This window comes from Corvus moneduloides, chromosome 14 (genome assembly GCF_009650955.1).
Source record: "Corvus moneduloides isolate bCorMon1 chromosome 14, bCorMon1.pri, whole genome shotgun sequence".
In the NCBI taxonomy this organism is placed as follows: domain Eukaryota; kingdom Metazoa; phylum Chordata; class Aves; order Passeriformes; family Corvidae; genus Corvus; species Corvus moneduloides.
The window spans coordinates 1-25015 of NC_045489.1; the positions used below are offsets into that span (position 1 = coordinate 1).

Consider the following 25015-nt stretch of genomic DNA (forward strand, 5'->3'; position numbering starts at 1 on the left):
TCCACTAGACCAGCTTGCTCCAAGCTGTGTCCAACCTGGCCTTGATCACTTCTGGGGATGGGGCATCCACAAGTTCTCTGGGCAACCTGGAATGATAGTAATCACTTTTCTGCAAGGCTTCTGTCTGTTGTGTGCCTCAGATGGATGTTACTTCCTTGACAAGCAGTCTTATCAGTGTTTTGGGGTATCTTATCATTCAGCCCTGATATCTCTATGTACTACATGGTATTTAAATTACGCAGAGAACCAAGATTGACTAATTGACTGATTGACTGACTGATTTATGTAAAACTAATGACACATTTAGGTGCTCCACAGTAACAGTGAATGTTTCTCTGCTAGTTGTCTGTAAGCTGATGGCTTCACAGGGAAAGCAGAGTCACAGCATGAAGTAATTGGTCATTTCTGGTGTCCCCTTTGAGAATCCAAAGAGCATGCCAAGAGATGGCATATCTCCATCACGTGCAGCACCCACTGACTTCACCTCAGTTCCCACTACACTTCCCCATCTCCTGCTCCAGGTTTTATCAAATCTGGGCCCAAGGCAATGAGATCATCACAAAATTTCTGACTGCCAATGAAACCTGTGCTCAGAGGGATTCCCCCTCCCCAGTGGCACCCTCCCTTGCTCTGCACCAAAGGACACAGGCACTAATAACAATTGCTGTAAATTACAACCTTCCCATCTGTCTCCTGGCTGCCTGCTGCACCGCCTCTATCCAAGCACCCCTCCTCCTGCACTACCTGCTGCCAGAGGTATTTCCCCACTTGTGTCCCTGGCTGGGAGGACATGATCTGATGAGGAGGGAGGAGGCTCGGTTTCCCTTTTCCAATTAACCTTTGCCCTTGGGCCCATTTGATCTGTGAGAAAAGTGTGTGCTTGGCTTGGCAAGAAGTCGAAAGAAGCTTAGTCATGTTTGAGGATGAAAATCTTAGCACCTCTGATCAAAGCCTTCACTCAGTGTTCCTGGACTTTAATTTTTCAAACAGAAATAACCTGGATGAATTGGAGCATATTTTTAGTGAGGCAAAGCATGTTAGAGAGAGGCTCTCAGTGGTCAAAGCATTCTTTCCTTCTAAAGCAGTCCCCACAAACCAGGTGATTTCTTCTAGTTAGGATTCTCCAGAGCAGCCTGAATTGGACATTCAGTCAGTAAAACGTTGGCCCAAATATTCAAAAGATATCAGCAAGGAGAGACAGCAGCACGTCTCACAAGCGAGGAACTACACTGACAGGCACCAAGGCTACTCTTGCCTACGGAACCACTGGATCGACTTTATGATCCACACTGGGAGGAGGGTTACTGGAGTCTGACATCTTCCCAAGAGCAATAACTAAGATGACTGTTGTGAAATTACAGAGATGTTCTTAGAATTTAATCATGTTTGAGGATCTGTCATGTGTCAGATCTTAGCAAGACCTTAGCAAGTACCGCTTTAAATCTACTCTTTAATTAACTGGCTTTCATGAGCCAGCAGTAGCACAGAGGCAGACTGATGGTACATGAGGTGGGGATAACAGTGAGCAGTGTAAACACGTATTGACATTTGTGTCCCATCTGTCAGGCAGGGGAAGCTGCACCTGGCTGTGGTTCATGTGGATTGTCCATATGAGATCATGCATGTTCCATCTGTGTGAGAAAATCTGAAGCAGGCATGTAAGAAGTTGTGCCAAAGCATTGCTGTGGAATGAAATGCCGTGGGGAAGTGCCATGTCAATGCAAATGTCCCATCTCAAATTGTTGCTTATGCCCTGTAACAATTTCTAGCTGCAAGGCTTGCCTCTTGCGTTTGTAGGTGTTGTTTGTAGATGTTTTAAGTTAATGTTGCTTGGTTCTCTTTGACAGTAGACAGGTTATGCAATTGTGCTGGGAAGTTAGGCAGCCTGCTTTGTTTTGGAAATCTTACGTCGCTTTTGGAAAGCCAGGGCTCATTTAGGCAAAGTGAGGGAAACTTCTCATACGAATGTAGCCAGAAGCAGCCTCAAAAAGGTGTGTTGGCATTTTAGAAGTGCTGTAATTATTGTAGTCATTGCATTGGTTTTGCTTGATGTAGCAGGAGTAAAATTATTGTTCTGCCTTCACTTTTTTCCCAGAGATCTTGAAGATGATCCTTTGCTTTTGCAGCTCAGCTGGGCCTTTACTGAAAGTGTGGAAGTAAAAGTGTGTGTTCTCATCCTTTCACTGACTCAGTCTTCATGTCTTCCTCCCCCTACCACACCCACACACTGCTTTCTGGTTTTTTTCTTAATTTTAAATACTCTGGGAGAGGGATGAATATTCAATATCTGAACACGACTGCTGATAATATAGAAATGTATTTATTGCAGTTCTCTTATTGGCTAGTCTCATTTTTTATGCTCATCTGTTGGAAACCGTACATATTTACAGGATGCCAAATAAACCATTTATTAAATTATTAAATTGAAATCCTCGAGTAGGACTTTAAAAAGTCAGTGGTACAGTACTCTCGTAGCTTCAGACCTCATCTGTCATCACGGCTCAGTCCTCTTTTTGCGAGCAGGATTACATACATGTTAATTAAAGCAAATGAGGTTACAGGATGAAGATCGCCAGTCCCACACCTGCCTGCTGGTAATGTTCCTTGACATGTGAGAATAAACAGATTTTTTTTTTCTTCTGGTGATAACGAGAGAGAAGGAAATAAATTAATATCTGTGAAGTTGTAACCATGCTTTAATTTGTCAGGAGATGGAAATAGAATTCTGAGTGACATCCCTGATCAGAATGGATTTGGGCTTTGTTTGGCAATTTCTCTGTTGTTTTTTTTCCCTAGCAGATTTTTCTGATCCATCCTGCCTGACGCAGGGTAATATCATACATCACCCCCGAGGAAATTCTTTTCAAAAAATTACACTGATAACAACAGGAACAGAGTGGAGCCTGTAATTGTCCTGTGCAGTGATTGATAGATTCAATCCTACCTGGAGAGGATCTGCAGCACTGGAACATGCAGGGAGACAAGTTAAACCCCAGGTGTTCTAATAGTCTGGAATGTGGCTTGATGGATCATATCCTAATCTTGTGTCTATATTTCTGTAGGAAAGAAAAAAATATTTATTCCGGTGATAGGACATACCTGGCCCTTCTGCATTCTCGTCTCACTCCCTCTATGGCAGCGGTTCTTAAAAAGGCTCATAAAGAGACACTAATTTTCTGTCAGTTTGAAACCAGGGACTCATTATCTGCAGCATCCCACTGGGGCTCACAGAACCATCTCTGCAGCTTCGCACCACAGGAAGGCATACAGGTTTTCACTACAAGTTTAAGCTGTGGAATGGAAGTCCATGGAGATGCTAGAATTTCTGCACTGCCAGGGCCCAGGCCCTTTGTATCCTCACTGCAGTATATTGTGAGGATGGGGGGGGCTTGGTGCGCACAGGTGCTGGAGGAAAAACCGCAACCCCTTAGTTCCGGATCCTTCTGTTTTCTTTTGAGGAGTCAGTTTCCTTTGTCTCTTTAATTTATCATATACTTCTGGCTTCTTGTTTTCTGTGTATTCCTGAGTCTGTCAAACAGCATTAGTGTTGGTAGGAGCTCTGTGGATGGAACATCCAGGTCTGTCGTGCAGCTCAATGAGCTAAGGCCTGCGGATCTTTTTCCAAATAAAGAGTCAGCAAACACCCGTCATGCCAGGTCATGTTTCTGACCTACTGCAGGCAATGGGTTTGAAATGGCGATGTGGCAGCTTGCTCCTGGACTTGCCAGTGTTTTGGTGGAAGAGTAAAGCAGACTGGATTAGTTCTCTGATTCCCAAAGTGTACTGCTATCTCAGACACAAAAGGCCTGAGTAAAGAGGAGAGATATCCAAATGGAAATCTAAGATTCATTAAGCATGGGAAAAGCAGGCTTGCTGTTTTTACAGCTTTCCGTGCATCCCAGGAACAACAGGGACTGTACTCTATCAAAGCAGGTTCTGGACAGTTTGATCTTTGGAACAGCTGGTCCATCTTCCTTGCTCCCCATCCTACTCCCGCCAGGTGTGTGGGAGCCTCCTGGCTCAGCTCTCCATCAGCCCTGAGCACTCTGCCTCTGCTGAGGAGTCACAACCATTTCCTAGATCATGAGGTAACACCAAAACAACTCCGAGGAATATTCAGAGGCTGGAGGTCTGAGCTGAAGACTGGAGGTTCTGAGCTTAGTCTGCAAGAGCCAAACCTGGAGAGACAGCTCAGAGCTGGATTTCGGTCGCTTTGTTGTCCACTTGCTCCAGTCTGACTCTGTGCTGAGTTCACAGCCTGTGGCTTAGTGCAAAAGGGAAAACCAGTTCTGTGTATAGGAAGTAGGAGCTTAGGTACTGTAGCATGCCTGCTCAGAAGGGGCTTTTGACTTCAGCTGTCCTTTGAACTTCACAAGACAATTTGAAGTAATTTAGGATAGAAATAGGAGACTTCAAGTTGTTAACAGCCCCTGTTTCTGTTATTGCCATGGATTTGAGTGAGTCAGAGATGGACTGTTGTGCTGTAAGCATGGGTGAGTCTCCTTACCTTGAACTACAGTAGAGAAAACAATGTTTTATGTATGAAGCATGGTCTTATCCTGCTTCTTTCTGGCCACACTCCTTATTCATAGATATTTGGCTTTGTATTCATATGTTGAATTTATTTCTCTTAGTCAGAGCTGGAATGTCAAGTCTCTGACAGTCGTGTCAGAGTGTGAAGTAAAAAACGCCAATTACCAGCCTCGAAAGGAAATGGTGCTTCAGGGGCAAAGTGTTGTGATCCTGCTTTTCTTTGAGCACCCAGACCTGTAATGTTACAGGGTGATTCAGTTCACTGCAATTTTCTGTTGTACATGTGTGCGGAAAAATTCACACCACCAGAGGTTTATGTCCAAAAAGGAGACAGAGGAATCCTGTAACTTTATTCAAATAGAGGGAGAGGCCACGGGGCATTTCCTCTGGGGTCTCTCAAATTGTTGGAGGATGCAACCTCCTTTTAATACTGTTTTCCTGGCCACATCATCCTCTCCCTTTCCCCACTGGCTGAGGTACTTGAGAGGTACAGACTTCCCGAATCACCTACTACATGACCCCCCTAATATGCGACACACCCACTCCCTGCTTTTGTATCTCTGTTCTTCTTTAAATTCAGGAATTTTACATGGCTTTGATTACGCAACACTCCTTGTCAATTAGTACCATTCCTCTGAATTTTATGGTTCCTCTCTGTTACTGTCTTATTTTTCAACCTCCGGTTTTATCTACAAGCAGGATCACACAGTCTATTTGTAAAGACACACTCATTCCTTTCACATATGACAAACATCATCCATTTTCTCCCTGTCTGCCTGGTGATGTGGCAGATTGCATGTGAAATGCAAAAGTCATATCTGCTTTGACAAGGTGATTCACTTTGAGGAAAATTAGCTATGAATGAATGCCTGGAATTCTTTACTTTGAAAACAACAGGCAGGATGGTCAACATTTAAAATGGGAATCTTTATGCCAGAGACCATGAATATCAATGTTCCTCTCACAGGCATTACAAATGCCTTTTCCTGAAGGCTGGCCCAACTTACACAGGCAAGAAGGGAACATGGATAACTGTCCTCCAACACAAGAAATGAAAAAGGATAAAGGTGCATAAGCTCTGATTTTCCCTGTGATCTAAATTCCATTTTCTCTCTTGTTATGTTGTGTTTACCTCTCTATAAAGAAGAAAACCCTGTGTGGTTGTATTTTCCCCTTTGCCTTCACCCTGCTGAGGTCTGTGGAACCACGGCAGCTCCTTGTAATGATGACCTTTGCAGAAGGACTCAAACCTTTCTCTCACCTGAACTGTGCTCTTCCTCGCACTTTTGCCAGTGTGGATTCTCAGGCCTTTTATGGTTCTTTCCAGCAGATTTCAGTGAAGCATCCTCAACAAGGGCCTCCACGCTGCCCCCGGTACCTCCAGCCAGTACCAATGGTACCGTTCCACGTAAGTGCTCAGGGGGCCATTTTAAATGTTGTCATGATCGTCAATGACACTGACTGACACTGTAGATGTGACAATTTAAGACTTAGTCACATGTTTAAACCTTTGCTGCTTAGCAAGGTGACCTGTGTCAGCAGATCCTCCTGTCTCTGCCTGTGCATTCTCAGCAGGCAGTAAAGGCCAAGACAGTGCACCCCAGCTATGAACCACAACTTGGTTGTTAAGGTGTGATAATGTGACCACGTGTTTGGGCTCTTGAGGTCTTTAATAAAATTCCTATCAATGCAGCAGTAACATAGACTTGGACACTGCAGTCTGGGGTTTCCCAAAGAGCCTCAGTGCCATGGGAATGGGAACACAACTATGGTTCTACAGGGGAGTGAGCAGATGGGGAGCAGGCACCTTCTGTGCAAGCTGCAGGATATATCTCACCTCTATCCTCTCCTTACAGTCAGATTCTTTAATGTTCACATGAACTTTTCTCTTCTCTACAAAATGGAGAGAGCTCCTGATTGCTATGATGCAAGGAGGCTTCTTGAACACTGGGTGAGTAGCTTGCTTTTCTCATTCTCATGTGTTTCTAGCAAGTATCACATGAAGACAGCTGGTAGGATCACAGAATAGTTTGGATTGGAATAGAATGGGTTGGAAGGGACCTCTATAGGTCATCTAGTCCCACGCCCAATGTACAGAATGCAAACTGCTGGGACAACACAGAAATGAGCATCCATGTAACAATTGTGGTGTTTCAGAGTCATGTTATCCAATATATAACAGGACAAAATGAAATTCTGAAGGAAGGGAAAAGTGTTAAAATTTTGCAAAAATTCTTAGCCACTTTCATTGGCATTTAGAATTCTGATGACAATTCTAAATTTACAAGCAGGTCTAGAAAAAGTATTGATAAATAGTCTTAAAAAAATGTTACTGTTTTTTTCCAGTTTAATATCATGTTTACTGGAGAAGGATTTGTTGTGACAAACTTTAAAGTGAGGTAAGGTTCTGGCTGTGTGGTGGTGTCACCTTGGCCCTCTGTCCTTTGCACAGTCAGGTTCCAGATACCCATTTCACAACTGACCAGTCTGGGGGGTCACAGAGGAGAACGAGGCTTACAGACCCCTGGAGGCTGGCTAGGATCACACTGGCTCTTATGTGGTATTGTCTAATGAAAGAATGTAATAGTTTGAAAACGCTGCTAGGAACAATGGTTTCTTGAACCAGATTCCCCTATTTCATTCCTTTTAGCCCACTCCACCTGTATTCATATTCAAACTGTGAGCAGCAGAGAGGGATATTTTAGCAATTTGTAAACATGTCACTAACACAGACAGTTTTGTCATTTTACATCTATTTCGACATCCTAATTTCTTCTCTGACTTCCACGGGTACTTCTTGTTTCATAGATGACGACAGAGTAACATGTTGCACTGTTCACATGGGATGAATCCAATTCATAAAACATTAAGGGAAGGTTCTTCCCATTTTGGAAGAAACATTTTTTGTGAGAATGCATATGAATTATAGCACTTGGTCCTGGTAACTTCTGTAGATATATCTATGCTGAATTCAAGATGACTTCTAAGTTGTAACATCTGTGGTCACGAGATTTTTTTTTTAGGTGATAGCAGAATGGGGCATGTTACAGTTATATGCTACTGTGAAATAATTGTTCTGTTCTCTTTTGTTTTCAGGGATAATTATCCACATCACAGTGCCTATAAGAGGACTCACGTATGTAATTTGTTATTTTCTGATACCTCTTACAGACAGGTATATTTTCTTACCTCTTATAAAGAGGATATAGTAGTTGAAGGGTCTAAATGTTGATGCTATTGTGTTTTGTTGAAATTACTTAATTATCCTGATGAACCTCTGGCAGTACTGTGAAACAAGGGCTCCTCCCAGGTGTCAGGTCCCAGTAACACTTAAAGCAACAGGCTCTGTTTTAATGAGCACACTGAGTTTCTGCTGATTGCTTTCCTTAAAAACCAAATTGTGCCTGTTGATTCTAACCAGTTTCTAACTTTCTGTGTCCTTCCATGCGAACTGAAGGGGAAGGTAAAGCAGATGTCACAAAGGTAAGACCCAGGGTTATGAACTGGGTTTCCATGCTTTGTACTGATTTCATTTTTAGAGGGAGGAGGAATTGTATCCCTCCATGGCTCTTTGAGTTTCAGAGTGACCGGAAAAGCACACATGGAGGTCAGAACCACAGGAATACTTGACCTGGGGAAACATGTTTTGGCATCCAAGGTTCCCCTCTCATACCTCAGATCTTGGTGCTTCCATGGCAGGTTGTGAGGTTTGCGCTGCCCTGTAAGAGCTGGCCCTGAGCAGGGTCCTTCACTGGGGCCAGAACCGTGAGTGGACAGTGCCCAAGAAGGATACCAGGATGAATCCTGTGCCTCTTCTGTAAATCTAATTCTGAAATCCTAATCGCCTTCTGACCCCAGGCCAGGAGGAAGAGGAGCTGAATTCCCATCACCTCCAAAGGGCCGTGAATGGTTTAGAAAGACCATGATGAGTGGTGGACAACTGTGTGAATTGAAAAAGCTTGAAATATCCCAGCCCTAAGGAACTCTCACTCATTAACCCTCAGTTAATTTAGAGGCCCATGAGGCATCTGCCCAAGGCTTCTTGCATTTTTCTGCCATGTCTGAAGCCACTCAAAGAGACATAGACTCTTTCCAAACCTTCCAGAGTCAGCAAGGGTAATTACTTAGAGCAATAGCTGTTCTGAGGAGAAGAAGTGGAATCCACCAGAGATACTGAAAGTGGTTAGTTAAATCCCAGTTTTCCAGGGAGCCGTGGAGTCACAGGGTGCTCAAGCACATCGCTATTTTATGACTGGCTCTCTCCAAACTTTAAATGTTGAAAAACCCTTACTTGTGACAGGGATGTTCCTTTGCCAAGATAATGTCATTAAGAAACCTTTAGAGTCATTTACCATGAAACTATAGAGATATTCTTGTACCTGTATTCCCAATATTTTCTACTTTAGAAAGCATTTCCAGAGATAAGGTGCTAGTGTACATTAGAAGTGGCATCCGGTGATGTTCACCATAGGACTGCACTTATGGTGAGCAAAATACATACATTATCCAATTCAGTGTAATTATCTGGGCTACTCCTTAATTTTGTAGCCATTTATATTTGTGAAATGCTACTAATATGGCAGTCTTGTTTGTGTATTCTATTTGTAGCTATGTCTGTAAGGCCATTGTAAAGACCACATTCCTGGAAACACAAGAAGTCTTGAGTCTCAAGATCAAAGAGTTGTTGAATGACTCTTACAAAGAAGGACCATTTTCCCTGTATGTGAAACCTGAAGATGTGGCTGTGAAGTCTATAGGTAAAAATTTACTGAAACCTCACTGCAAATCAACGTGCTTTGCAATTCTGTCTCTAAGTGCTTTTTATCAAATTTATATTCTGTGGAGAGGTTAGGCTAGAAAACATCCTTACAAGTGACCAGACTGACTTCACGTGATGTACAATCTGTAGAGCATCATGCAATGACAGCGATATCAAAAATTTGGGTTCCAGGCAAATGGAGACATGAATCCTGGTGCCCACGCTGGTCTGAGCACCTTTGCAACGAAGGCAAAGTAAAGCTGATGCAGCTACAAATCCAGGAGCTCCTGCTGGTAGCCAGTACCCCAGGGGAACTGAAACAAAACAATCAAACCAAATCCCCTGCCAACATTTTCCTAATGCCTGTGCATATTGGACCGATCCTCAGATGGCAAATAAGTATTTTGTTAGTTTGGTTACTGTCTCTGTTCTTCCCTAAAATACAGGAGTAAGCCAGAGATAAGAGCTAATAGATCATCCCTGGGATTCAAAACCACATTTTACAGCAATAACTTACAAAATATCAGTTGCAGATGCTAAAACAACAAGCCTGGAGGAAAGACATTGATGGGTTAATGAGGGGCAATGTGAAGCACTTTCTGATAGATTAGAGAAGCCTGGAGGGTGTGCTGTCATTGAATCTGGTTTGTGATGCTGGAAACCCTCTACCTGAGAACTGGCCTTATCAAACAAAAGAGAAAAAAATGTAGAAGAAGAGATGAAATATTTAAACAAAATGTTTCCTTACAGACAGTAAACCTGTAAAATGCTCCTGTCCATTCTGCAAATTAGAACTCATTCCCATCAGGAAACCAGGTCCACAGAACAGATGGGTGCTTGGGTGTTGGGGGAGTGGGCGGGGGGGTCTTCTTTTTGACTATTGAGTCTTTTTAAAGAACTTTTATTTATTTCCTCCTCAGCACTAATGGGTTGTCCGGAAAGCTTTTCCCACACGAGGTACAAGGGAAATTATTCCTGGCCTCTAACAAGTCCAGCCTCCAAGACAGAGGTCAGCTGCAGGAAAAACCCTCTGCAGTCTGCTCAGAGGAGCTGGTGAGTGACAAGACATCTTGTTCTGGTTCTTCCATGGAAAACAGGAGGGAGCAGCAGGTTTTGTGATGGCAAATCAGATGGCAGTCTGCCACGGCACACAGCAGTGCCATGCCAAGGAAGATGCAAAGAAATTTGGGGCTAATCCTTCATGGGCTGCAGGAAAAGGGTGTGGCATCATTCCCATCACCTGCAGGGAGAACCTGCTGGCACTGCAGGGACCTGACTTTCTGCTTGGGCAGGAAGGGAAAACCTTGCCCTGTTGCATTTTGTGCCTTCTCTCAATTGCTCCTGCCCTCGAATACCTCAAGGTGCATTTCACATGGCTCTGGCATCTGGGTTCTGCACCCACTCTGCTGGGTGAGTGGTAAGTCAGATCTGACTTGAAAATCCATTTAAAGTTGGGTTAATAAATTACCTTCTTAGCTACTTGAGTGGGAAATATGAGGAACATCATTATTATATATTTTTTCTTGTAACAATGTATATTGTTTTCATTTTTCAGTGAAATTAGTATTGAACTTGAGCAAGCTTTTTGGAAAAAACCAAACATGACTAAATGCAAATTACTGGAAAAACTTCCAAATAATATTCTAGGCCTCCAAAATATCAAGATAACAGAAGGTAAGGCACCAGATACTTCAGTGACACAGTGAATCACAGTAAAAATAGTTGCAGTTAGATAATGCTCACGTTGGACATCTGAAGAAGCATTAAGGTTGTTTTTGTGCATCCTGTGCATCTGGTCATCTTGAAGGTTTTTTATTGCTGATGAATTTTGAAGGTGCTTCCAAGTTCTCTATCAAATCATCTATTCTCAAAACCTACACTTAGATTTATAATTAAGTAAGTATATGTGAATAATGTGGCAGGTTTTGCCTGTCTATACACTCTGTTACCACATCAAAGCAATTCACAGTATCTCATAGAAAGAAGCACAAATCAGTGTCTGGAGTAGAAAATTTGTGCTGTAATTCATGTAAGTTATGAGATGACCTCTACCACCTGTTTATACTTTTTTAAGCTATGCCAAACAGTGTAAGTAGTTTGAATGGTGAACAAACCAAATACCAGAGGGCTTATCCTCATCCTCAGGAGTGTATCAAAAAATAGATAATGGAAAGATATCTGCAGTTGCACACAGTCCATCTGACTCCCAGGTTGTAGAATCTGCTTCTATAAGAAAATTATAGAAGGATGATGAGATGATGAATGGCAGATACAAAATACCATTCAGAATTTGCTTTTGCTGCTGTACCAGGTAAGCAGCATTAGGGACAGGGGCAGATCTTGTGTAATTTGGGACTCACAAATTCTTGTAAACACAACCAAAGTTAAAACTAAATATTATTTGCAGATAGTATTTATAAATCCAAAAGCAGGTGACAGTATTCTTATGAAAAGTACATTATTTTTTTCCTTTAAAATACAATCTGAGATATGCAGATTTTACTTGGAAGTTTTTGCTGGTTTCATTGACATGTTGAGGGCTTATTGACTTATTCTTAGGACATAATTTTGTAAGAGATCAGGAGCATTAAGACCATCTGGAAAGAACTGAGAAGCAGATTAACTCCTGGATTTAACAGAGACATGTAGCTGTATGGCCAGACAGATAGCTATGTCACATAAATCATCTGTACTTCCTTTTTTTTCAGAGAATGCACAAGATGTTGTACAGCATATTTTATACCTCTTGCCTGATGCAACACTGCATGTGGAAGAACTGGAAATCATTGCAAGTAAAATTTCTGATATTGTAGAGCTTGCAGATGTGAGTGTGACACTTGCAGAGACTGTATTGTCTATACTAGACTATACTGTGCTGCAAGAAATAGAAGATGAGAACTTTAGAAAAATAACCAATAGGTAAGTAAGATAACTTGCCCAGAAGAGGCTTCCTAAGCTGAAATGGCACCATGGTGTAATTTATTCAGTCTATTAAAATATCGTCACTGGAGCTACCAATTTCTGAACTTTGATCTTAAACATATTTGAGGTTCTTAACAGCAGAAATTGATTATTGTGTTGTCAAAGGTGCTTTTAGCAGAACCAGTTCTGCAGAAGTCCCCATTCCAATGTTGTTCCCTGTGGGCATCCCAGCCTGGAGGCAGCCCAGCTGCTATCTCCTCTCACAAGGATCACAAGGATCTTTGTGGCTCAGCAGTGAGGGCTGTGGGCAGGTCAGCCTGGAGAAACAACTCTCTTCCACTCTCTACCTGTGCTGATAAAGACTTTTTAAAAACAGCTATTCAATGTTAGTCTTCAAAATCTATATTTAGGATCATGCATCCATGATGTGATTCTCACACATGCTAAAATAGAGGTTCTTAGCTTTAAGAACACCTCTCTTCTTTGAGGTCTTGAAGGGAACTCAGCTACCTGGTTTTGAATGTCTTAGCAGAGCACTGTCCAGAGCAGTGCAGCCAGCCTTGACAAGGGCAAATGAAAGGACACGGAGTTTACCCATTCAGAGCTTTGCTGGACAAGCCCCTGAGCAGCAGCTCTGCCTTTAGAGCCTATCCTGCCTGAGGTGGTGAGGAGATGGAGGATGGACTTCCAGAGGTTCCTACCAGACTAAATTGTTCTGGCTCCAATATTTCGTCTCCTGGTACAATTAGATGACTGAAAATAATCAGATTAGCAGATTTTAAAAGTTACTGCCTTCCAGATGAAGTGCAGTTTTTGACTGGGTGTGGATTTTGGTTCAGTTCTTCTCAGAACCTCCTTCTGTGGTCCCTGCAGGAGAGTATCTTCCACCTGCCAGAGTCCACTGAATCATGCCAACTCAGCTGTTCGCCATCACCTGAGCCTGTGCAGACAAAGTGCCATCTACCCCCAAATGGACCCATTCTGCTCAAGTGCTTGCTCTTTGTGATCATAAATCAGAGCAAAGGGTTTTAGTCACTTGGGTGTGTGTTATGAAACCAGCAGAATATTTCAAGAGTTGTATTTTTTTTTCTTTCTGTTGCTCTTGTTGAAGTATCCTGAAGATGGCTGAGGAGATGGGCTATAAGGTTACCTACACAGACAGAAATATGTCAGTCATAACCACGTCCTTGGCCCTGTTGGTGCTGCGTCCAGATCCCGGACTGTTTGGAGGACTGGCCTTTGGCATTACCTCCTACAACAGAAGTGTGGATCTCAAGGTGAGAGCAAAGTATCACCTCAGGGACCACTGACTAAACCGGACTATCTTCCTGCTCTTTTGTCTCATTTTGAATTTGACCGGAGGATGGCACCCCTGAGCATGTCATCTCTCTCCTGCAGATCAGTGTGCAAGAAAACCCTTTCAAAAAGGCTTTGGCCTCGGTGTTTTTGCCAAAATCCCTGAAGAACTTCCTGGGGATCGAGTACTCTGACCCAGACAAGCATTCAAAGATCCAGTTCAAGTTTTTTGGCACTACTTCACTTTTTGTGGTAACTACGACTCCCAGCAAACCCTAACACAGCAGGAATGGGCTCAGCTGTTCTCAGTGCCTACAAAAGAAATCCCAACAGCATCATCTGTTCTGGGCACATTTAGCATCAGACTGATGGAGGGATGTGCAGGCAAAATGTACTCAGGCAGCAAAACCTTCTCTGTAGCAAGGTGTCTGTAGACCTTAGACTTTTTTTTCATTTTCTGTAGCTGATGTTATTCTAGTCCTTCTGTTCTGCAGAAAAAAACCATACCCTAACCTTCCTCTGATAGTAAGGATGGTGCATAGCATACGCCAAACATCACAAAAATAATTTCAAGATTGATGTCTCCATTGAAATAATATAGCAGCATCATATGCAGGATTTATGACTATTCTAATACTTATTCTATTTCCTTAAGGGGGGGTGGGTATAATTTAGAAAGGGAGACATTTCTTTGAAATGATGGCTCATACAGTGTGCTAAACAATGCTTTTCACAATGAGGGAGCATTTACAGTTGTGTCCACTGTCTAATGACCTTAATGATGTACAACCAAATGTTTAAATGTACTGAAAAAATTACACAGCTTTCTCAATCCAGCTGATGCATCTGAAACTCAGTTCTGCTTCAGCTGATGTGGAGACTGTCCCTGAGCTGCAGCTAACTATGTTTTTAATGACGTAGCAAGTAGCTAAATTACATCAGGCATCCCATGGAGTTTAGCTGATCACTATTTCCAAGGAATACAGTTTAAAAAAAATGAGAGCAGGGAAGAGCTTGGATTCTTTTTGCATGTGTGTGTTTTTCCCCTGCAGGATGACAGTTTAACGATGGAGAGGTTGAACACTTACGTTGTGAGTGCCAGCATTGAAAATGCATCAATTCAGAATCTTAATGAGCCCGTGACTGTCACTCTCCACCACATAGACCAGAACAGGGTAGGATGTGTTCATTTCATGAGGAACGGGGTGAGGCAGAGCTGACTTCACTTACCCTTTCAATAAACTGGGAACAGGACAAATAAGCTTAAAACACTTTGCTGCCTGACCTCCCCATGATACATGGACCCAAACATTGACTGACCACACAGATCTCAGTGTTTAATAATTCCTTTAGCTGGTCACTAAAGCTTGTGTCTCCACTTTAAATCCATGCTTAGTAACAAGGGACATTCTTATTGTTTCCTTGTTCTGATCTAGACAATTTTTTCAAGGAATAGTTTTATTTGCTAAAAACCAGTGGGTTTTGGATTGGACTGAAATGATTTATCCTTGATCTGAATTTGGAAAATAGGTTAAGTCACCAAAAGAGAGAAACTTTAAAAAACCCAAAACCTTGCAAAGATGTTTTCAAAATCAAATTGCTTTATTTTGTTTCAAAATGGTGTTTCAAAAAGTCTGTTTTATTTTTAAATGGGCATGGGTCAAATTTGTTGACTGAATTCCTCCTTAGCATTTTTGTGCTGCCAATGTTTATGGCCCAGCCTCCACATGAATATATTACAAACCCAGGGCAGAAGAAAATTATTCAATGAGATGAACTTGATTAAAGTTCAAGTTAATGAGGACTTGTAATTGCTGCTTTTATGGCAAAATGCTCTTTCCATTTGGTTCTAGCAAATATATACCCAGAAATTTCACCTAGATATCCCCTCTCTTCTGTCATTTTTACTCCACCAGGCCATCTGGCACCTTTCAGATATTTTCCTTGACCTTTTAAAATTATCTTAATTAAATATTTAATGAGTTATCATCCAAACCTACATCTTTGGCTCTCTGCCTAATTATATTTGACAGTCTACAAATGACACATCTTAACAGCTTATCTGTTAGGCTGGCTTCCTGTAAGCTCTGTGCATTATTAAACTTTATTAATGATATAATGATAATAAAAGAAAATTATTCCGTGCCTTGGAAAATTTTGCTGCAGCATTATGAGTAATTAACTAGAATGTCCCCATGAGAAAACATTGCATTGAATATCCATTTACCTCTGTTCAGCTCTTGCTTGTCTTCCCTGCCTGATTTCAGAGAGGGCAATTGCTGAAATTCTAAAATAAAGGTTTCTTGTAGGGGTTCTTTTGTTTTGGTTTTTTGTTGGTTTGGGTTTCTTTTGGTTTTTTTTTTTTCCATAAAATCTCAGGTTGTTATTCCAGGTCTTAGTCATAACTTTTGTATTTCACTAGTAATTTGGTGTGACATCTCAGGTACCACATGAACCGAATGAGATTAGACACAGGAATTTCCCTAAGGTGAACCATTTGTCAGACTTGCTGCTGTCCTTAAAAGACTACAAGGTATTGAAAGATACAGGTAAAACTGGGAAAATCACTGACTCAGGATTTCCCTTGGTGAAGGGGAAGGCAAAACTTGGGACTCTGCTGGTTTAGTGCCATGGGTGAGATGGCCAATATCCTGGCTGTGTCCCCAAGCCAAGTGTCCAGCCTCTGACCTCGTGGCATCTCCACTCACCCACAGACCCCCTGCAGCACCACCACACAAACAATCACAGATGCGAGTGGGCTTTGCTGCCAAGTGGTGCAGGGGAAATCAAATCCAAGTGCCTTGGTTATACACCCCAGTTAGAGGCGAGATGCACTGTCTGCAAGTGCAGACGGAGTGCAGATGTCCTGAATAAATGTCACAGCCTCCTTTCCTCTGCTTCCAGGGCAATGCAGCAGTGCACTGCGTCTTTTGGGACTTTGGGAAGAACAGTAAGTGTTACTTGCTGAGCTGGCTCTGTCCCCAGCATCACAGAGGCTTTGGCTTCTTGACAATGTACCTTGAAACTAGAGTATGTGTTGCTGCTTTGTGTTGATGTCGATACCTCAGTACTCAGTGTTATCCCCAGGGATATGGATATGGCATTGTGCAGTGCTGCATCTACACGAATAAGAAGACTTCGCCTAAGAAAAAGGCAGAAATGCAATGAAATGTCAGATGAATTCTTACAATGACTTCAGGGAATACAGTAGGGGCTTTGCTGGGGTCAGGTCTTTAAAGTGGCTCAGACAGTCACCAGACAGAGAGGGATGACTGTGAATTGGGTTAACTCAGAGCATGTGAGAGAGGTTTCCTCTGCAATTACTAGGATTAGAAATTTTTTTTTTTTTTAATCAGAATCTTAGCTTCTGGGTATGTGATGCACAATACATAAATAGGGTCATAACTTCAGTCTTACCAGGGAAGATCTGGCTACTTCAGTGCTGCACTCTGCCTAAACAAATCCTCTGCCCTGGACATGTCTTCTTTTTTCTTTTCTTTTTTCTTTTCTTTTTTCTTTTTTCTTTTCTTTTTTCTTTTCTTTTTTCTTTTCTTTTTTCTTTTCTTTTTTCTTTTCTTTTTTCTCTTTTCTTTTTTCTTTTTTCTTTTTTCTTTTTTCTTTTTTCTTTTCTCTTTTCTCTTTTCTCTTTTTTCTTTTCTTTTCTTTTCTTTTCTTTTCTTTTCTTTTCTTTTCTTTTCTTTTCTTTTCTTTTCTTTTCTTTTCTTTTCTTTTCTTTTCTTTTCTTTTCTTTTCTTTTCTTTTCTTTTCTTTTCTTTTCTTTTCTTTTCTTTTCTTTTCTTTTCTTTTCTTTTCTTTTCTTTTCTTTTCTTTTCTTTTCTTTTCCTCCAGCACAATCTAGCCCAGCACTAGGTTCTTTATCTTCCTTCTTTCTGTGTATGCAGGCATTCATTCCACCAAAAGCTTTGAGGTTCTCAGGCAACTACAGAAGATGTGTTTTGGTGTGAAATCTCACTTGTGTGCTGCTAAATGACCCTGCAATCTGTACTAACTTGAGCTCATCTTCACACACCCTGCATGCTACAGAGCTATAAATGACGGAGCGTGACTACCTCTGCTTAAAAATCCTTTTTCTGTATTACACAGATGGACTGGGTGGTTGGAATACATCAGGGTGTGAAATGGAATATACAGATATGAATTACACAATCTGTTTTTGTAACCATCTTACCCATTTTGGAGTCCTACTGGTAAGTACTCTATGAATCATCTCCCAGAAAATCCCATGGCACTAAACAAAGTCATCACTAGTTTTGGAGAAGAGATGGGAGATTCATATCTATATAAGCTGTTAGATATCTGCAATTTTGCCAAAATCAGCAATAACAAAAAAGCCAGTTATAATAATTTAACGGCGTAAAGTCCTTTAAATATCACTTGTTTCAAGGCAATTTTGTTTTACAGATGTAGTTTGTACTTCTTTGCAGTGTAACTTAATCAACCTTAATGGGTTATTTACTGTGTTGGAAGTACTGTGTTAAATTTATTAACTGCCAGCAGCAACTAACAACATTACATCTTTTTGAAAGCTCTATCTATGCTCCATCAGAAAGTGAAGTTTAGTATAAATATGGGAGATGTCATTATCTATCACCTCTTATTTCTCCAGAAATAAATAATTAGAGATAATTGTGGATACAAATATTGCTGTTAGCAAGAATTTTTCTTGCTTCTTTCCAGTCCCATGAGATAATTTCTCTCACAGAAGATATTAGCAGAGTTCTATAAACTATGAACACCTGCGACATTGTAAAGCTTTGTTTATGGTACAGTAGAAAAATATTTTGACAATGGATGTTTTAGGATTTTAGCCAATCACCCCAAGGGGTGGCTGATCCTTTGACCAATTAGACTATGAAGAAAAAAGTCTATAAAAGAGTTTGTAAAATAATTAAATAAATCAATCTTACTGCACAATTCCTGCCTGTTGGATCTCTCTTCTCCTCCCTGCCACTGCGGGATACTGTAGTAGATAATTTTTATATTATATAATAATTATTATTATAGAGGTAATACAGAGAAAACTGCCTCTAAAAGCAAAATATCAAAAGCTCGGATGACTACCTGAGAATGGGCTGCAACAAAGGCAAAGAGACAGGGGAGTTCTAAGCAAACTAAATAGGGTAAATTGTCTATTCCCAGTAGGACACCACCCACAGGATGGGATGCAGCCCTAACTTTGCCTTTGGATGATTCCCCTAGAGGTCAGCATGACCCTGCTCCAGAGGCAAAAGCCCTCCTGGGAGTAAAATTGTGGCTTTTCAGAAAGGAATTGAGATGGTTCAGATTTCACACACTTGCTCAAGTTTCCATTCAAGCAAGGAGAATTCAACCTGATTTTCAGATCACACCTCTCACTGCCACTTTGGTAATCGGCACAGCTACAGGTATTCAACAGCATCGTCCATGGTACATCAGAGATGTAGGTTACTACTCTGAGGTTCAAAGTTTCACAAAATAGCGGAGAAGCTGTGTCAGGGAGCAACAAAATCCTCTCGATATTCCTCCTGGCAGCAGCCGTGGAGAAGCAGGGCTCCTGTCTGGTCTTGCAGTGGTGCTTTCTGGACAGGTAGGGCCTACCATGCTCCAAGACATTTAGCAGGTTTGTGCAGTTGCCAAGCATGGCAGCTGACACTGAAACAAAGCAGTTTCTCCTACAAAGCGAGCTCCCAGTGGAATAATTTTTATAAGATCCTGGAATCCATGTTGAATTTGCAGTTTTTGAAGAACAGCTTTTCTAGCTTCACAACTTATTGCTGGATACTTTAAATACTGCTGGTTAATTTACCGTTTACTAGTTTGGATATTCTGTGGGACTATACAATAAGAAACACATAAAAATATTAATGGAAAACCTCCAAAAGTAGCAGTAAGCAGAACAGGAATTTCACAATGTGAAAATGTGGAAAGGAATTTTCTAAATCTGTCTTGGCAAACAACTGTGTTTCTCTATCTTGTAACACAGGACTTGGCTCGGACAGAAATAGATGTCACACATGATCATATATTAACTCTGATAAGCTATGCAGGATGTGGTGCTTCTTCCCTTTTTTTGGGAATAACACTCATGGCATACCTAACCCTTGAGTAAGTCTGATCCTTTTTCTTACACTGATTTAAATATTTTGGCAATAATGAATTTGCAGCAGTTATCAGAATGTTTGCTAATATTTGATTCTCTGATGCATAAGAGGGAAGACTGAGAGCTGACAGTATAAATATTGTTTTATTTTGATGTCTGACTGTTGCAAAATTAGAGGGATTTGAATACTCCAATACAAGCACCTGTCTGAACTGTCCAGCAATTTTTATGTTCCTAAATTTCACAAAATCATGGAATGGTTTGGATTGGAAGGGATCTAAAAGGTCCTTTAATTCTGATACCCTGCCATGGGCAGGAACACTTTCCACTAGACCACATTGCTCCAAGCCCCATCCAAACTGGCCTGGAACACTTCCAGGGATGGGGCAGCCACAGGTTCTCTGGGCAACCTGTGCCAGGGCCTCACCACCCTCACAGTAAAATGTCTGTAAAGAGTAAAAACTTCTCTCATTTCAAAAATTTACCCCTGGACACGGGTGAGATATTACGTCAAGAATCTGGAATATTACTGTGTATAGGCTGTACATTGGATGATGCAGTGATAACCTTGTGGACTTCCCCCTTCTTGTTAGGAGGGTGCGGAGAGACAACCCCTCAAAAATCCTGCTCAACCTTTGTGCTGCACTGCTGATGCTGAACATGGTCTTCCTCACAAATTCCTGGCTGACCTCGTTCAACCAGCCAGGCCTCTGCATCATCATGGCCATGCTCCTCCACTATTTCCTTCTTGCAGCATTCACATGGATGTCCCTGGAGTCTGTTCACTTTTATTTGGCTCTTGTCAAAGTTTTCAATGTTTATGTCCCAAAGTACATTCTAAAATGCTGCATTGCTGGCTGGGGTAAGTAGACAGATTTCCCCTCCACTTCTGTGTTTGTCAGCTTCTCTAAGATTGGGGCGTATTTACAGAGGTAAGTGAAGACACTGAGCTAGCAGAAATGCGATGCACACCCTGCACTACAAGGATGGATCTCTTCCCCCAGGCTGTTCAGCTTAGATTTCTTCCATCCGGGGAGACATTAGCAGAGAGTGCTTGTTGGTTCCTGCACAGTCATATGCAACTGAAAGTGGGTGTAAGACTCTGCTTTCCTACCCCTCTTCTCTTTACAGGATGATTTATCGTGGTACCTCACATCAGTGGGTGTGACTGGGGCAGTAATGCTGTCCACAGCCTTCACCCGTGTGGTGATCCTCAGAGGTGATTTTAACTCCCTCTTCAGGCCTCGTGTCCATTCCTGGCATTCTCTTCCTGATTCCCATGCACAGAGTGGATCTGGCTTTCATTCACTGTTCTCCCAAGGACTTCCCTTGACATGTATCAGCGATTTGTTTGGGAGAAACATGCCAAAAAGAACCCAAATTCTGGTTCACCTGTTAGAAAAGGTGTTATCAGAAGCACTGACCTAGAGCAGAATTTGGGCTGGATTGTCTGGGTCACCATTAGATGCTGTTTCAGAGCACTCTTGAATAGTGCGCAGCATATTATCATCCCTATCCTCAGATCTGATGTCCCACGCAATTGTTGTCAGGGGCAGCCATCCTTGATGGTGCTGCCAGCAGTTCTCTAGGGAAAAGCTAGAACTGAAAAAAATATGGGAAATGTGTGGAAGGGAAGACTGATAAGCACTGCCTGGGAAATGTCTGTCTCTATAAGCTCTTAAAACAAATTGCTGTGGTCTGCTTATCCTTGGACACTCAGCTTTTGTAATAATCAGTTGGTTTTATTTTACCAGATTGGATCCCTTCTGGAGATGTTTGAAGACTCACAAACATTTTGCAAACACAGATATTTTTATGACTACTCATTTGTAATTTGCATAAATAAGGAGATTAAACCTGCTATGCTACACATCTAATTGCACTTATTTCAGAAGGAGCTTTGGGGGGTAGAGTTTGATCCAAAGATGCACACATCTGCTGTAATTACGTATCAAAGATTATCTGACATCTTTCCAAATTCTCAATTTTTTCTTTTGAATCAAACTATTTATTTTTCTTTTGCTTTCCACGTTAGGAATACCAGCTATTGTAATTACTCTTGTGCTCATTATAAATAAAGACTTCTATGGCAATGGGTCACTGTCTGAGAGCCATCCTTACAGCAATTTGTAAGTATAATATTTTAAGCTTTTTTATGGTCACCAGAATATCTGAAAAATACAAGAAATAACCAGAAAGAACTCACTTTTGTCTCTTCTCCCCCATCTTTACCCTCTCCTTTTGGAGGTTCTGGTTCATAGGAATATTTTGAATGCATGGCTACTACATGGAGTAACTTTCACATTGGTAAACTGGGCTCGAGGACAGGGAAGGCTTCTGCCAGTCAACTCCACTTTTATTTTTTGTGAAATTTCTTTCTTTGAATTAACCCAGTCTAATGGGATATTTGTATATGCTTCTGCATGTTCTGGATTTCTGGTAAAATCTAAAGGCACAATAATTGCTCCAGGATTTTCCACATTTCCTTCTGTTGTTTTTTTTTTTAAATGTCAATTCACATCACTGTCTCATCATAATTTCAAGTAGTTTAATTTAAATCGTCTCAACCTCCTCTCTTTTCCAGTGGGAAAACACTGCATTCTTTCACCCTTTTTAAAAACGCTTTTATAGCAAAGAACGTTTCCACCTCCTTCTTGTTTAGCACAATCTGATCACTTGTTGGTGAAGATTACCTGGAATATTTGAATTTTCTCCCATCACAGAGGCAACACACACCCATGACACCAGAGGGAAAATTGTTCCCCATATTTAACAAAAAGATGTTAAGAAAAAAAAAAGTAAAATTCACTAATTTGTGTCTAAGGAAAAGCTAACCAGTGGCATGCTATTATTTAGACCCCTAATTAAGTTGTATTTAACTTGGTTTTTCTAAGGCAGTGTGTCTTTGTGTTTATACATTATTAAGCTGTGAAACAATCATCAGGTTTATCTGAATCTGGCAGAAATATCAATGTCTTAAAGTTACAGAATTTCCATAACATCCATAAAAAAAAGATAAGTGCAGGGATTCTATTAATGTCCTCATTGGGGGAAAATAGCAGGTGCTAGGGAATGCCCCTAACTAGGTGTTGGAGAACCATACAGAATACTTACTTTGGGAACCAGGCTTCCTGAGTTTCCCCCTCACAAAACTCCTTATTGAATACACACCTCCCTTTCTTGCAGTTGCTGGATCCAGGACAACACAGTGTTCTACATCTCCGTTGTGGCCTATTTCTTCTTAATATTTTTGATTAATACAGCCATGTTCATCACTGTTCTCCTTCAAATCCACTCTGTAAAAACAAGGACACAAAAGACATCCAGATTCTGGAAACAGGGTGTTCTCCAAGACCTCAAAAGTGCTTTCAGCCTGATGTTTCTTTTGGGCTTAACTTGGGGTTTTGCCTTTTTTGCCTGGGGAGCAGTGAGGATATTTTTCTTGTATCTCTTCAGCATTTTTAACACCTTGCAAGGTAATTTCTGAATGGAGTAGTGCAATAAGCACAATGGTTTAGGGATGGGAAATAGAAATAAATCTGTATTATCATGTAACTCAAGCATGGTCGAAGAGGAGACCTGATACAGCTTTTGTATTACAGGCTTTAGCTATTTTAAAAGGAATGTTCTGTCGTGAAGTGAGATGACAGTGTTGTTTAGATAGTATTGCTGTGATAGAAAGACTATTAAAGACATGAATTCATGCCTTGGAAACACAGGTCCCAATAAATGCACCTTTTCAGGAGCTGGCATGATCCTTTTCATCTGGGCATAAAAATGGCTGATAGAATCCACATCGACTTGCAGATTGTTCTTAAACCAAATCTGCAGAAAACTCTTCCTGTCACCCTTTCATATGCATGAAGAAGTCAGTGCAACTCTGGGCGAACATGATTATAAAATCATAGTATGGCTTGGATTGGAAGGGACCTTAAAGATCCTAATGCTGGCCCAGGGACACTTTGCCCACACAGAACTCACTGGTGTCAGTGGCATGACGAAAGTCTAGAAAATGGGCAGCAGGTTGGAGAATACGCATGAAAACCCATGAATCTCTCCTTTCTTCTTTAGGGTTCTTTATCTTTGTGTTTCACTGCCTGATGAAGGATGAGGTAGTGAAGCAGTGCCGAGTACACTTCTGCTGGGGAAGATTTCGTCTGAGTGATTATTCTGGTAAGCTCTGAAGGGATTTGTTTAGTTTACTCATAAATCTTCGTCTGCTACTGGTGTCACATTTGTTCTGCATTAAGAAATATGGCTCCTCTCAACAGCCCTTCTGCATTGCATCGGATAATTGTTCTTTAATAGGTCTTTATCCTCTTGCATTAACTGCTTGTATGATATGATAATGGGGTGACAGCATGCAGTAAAAACTGCAGATTTCCAAAACAGATTTCAGCTCTCTCTTAATTCTGTTCTCACATGCCATTCAGGGTTCCCTTAAGTGAGCCATGGTTTTGGTGGCTTTCCAGTCACCATAAAGCTGAGATTCTGAAATTTATGCAGAATATTGGGTATACTAGTTGCTACTTTTTATGTGCGGGAGCTGGATTTGCTCAGCCTGGGAAGGAGAAGGGAGATGTCTTGCTGTCTTCGGCTATCTGAGGGGTAGTTACAGAAAAGAGGCGGATTTTCAGAGCTGCACATCAAGAGGACCAGAGGCAATTAACACAAGCCACAGTGATGGAAATTCACATTATTTATAAGGAAATACATTTTTTTCACGATGTGGGTAGTTGGGTGTCAGTGGCCCAGAAAGATGGTGCGGGGAGTCCCTCTCCTTGGAGAGTAAAAATTCAGCTAGACACATGCCAGACCAACTCGATCCAGCTCTGGGCAGGAGGTTGGAGTGAAGACCTCCAAAGGTCCCTTCCAATCTAAATTATTCTAATATTCTTCTATCTGTCAGCTCAGCAAGAAGTAGCATGTGCCGTGGCTTATTCTGGGCTACTCCAGTGATGTTGATTTTTTACAGAAATGTGGAAGAATTTAATAACTCTGTGTGTCTATCAAAATGAGTTGATGTTATGAATGGGTATAACAAAGGAGAAGCTTAGCCCGTTGGTTTTCAGGAAACCAGACTAAAAATCCTGTGTTAACACCTGTGTCTTGTGCACAGCATCCTGTGCACCCTGTGCTGTTGAAGAAGAGGCAGCTTTCCGTTTGCAGAGGGGGAGTTCAGCACAAGTGCTCTCAGTAGCACACAGTGTTCTCCCTTGAGCAAAAGCCAGGTCAGTGTTGTATGACAGAATAAAGATGAGGCTGCAATTCCTACCCTTTGTGTGACTCCTGCCTTCTTCTTTGTGACCTTATCAAATTAGTATTACTAGATTGGGTCCTCAAGGGGAAATAGAAGACTGAATTGCTGGTATCCAGCCCCACCTGCACAAGTGTGATAGAACTAA

At 41.4% G+C, this 25015-nt stretch overlaps 1 protein-coding gene across 1 annotated transcript; it reads left to right on the forward strand.

The window, feature by feature from the left end:
- Window positions 1-5810: 5810 nt before the first annotated feature.
- Window positions 5811-21956, forward strand: ADGRG4 (adhesion G protein-coupled receptor G4). Its single transcript, XM_032124330.1, has 16 exons — window positions 5811-5941; window positions 6390-6484; window positions 6880-6932; window positions 7630-7669; window positions 7991-8016; window positions 9142-9290; window positions 10213-10345; window positions 10848-10966; window positions 12001-12211; window positions 13326-13491; window positions 13613-13762; window positions 14563-14685; window positions 16415-16460; window positions 17615-17718; window positions 19494-19615; window positions 20204-21956. Exons 2-16 carry the CDS (start codon window positions 6410-6412, stop codon window positions 20478-20480), a joined length of 1794 nt encoding a protein of 597 aa, XP_031980221.1. The 5' UTR covers window positions 5811-5941; window positions 6390-6409; the 3' UTR covers window positions 20481-21956.
- The last annotated feature ends 3059 nt before the right edge of the window (window positions 21957-25015 follow it).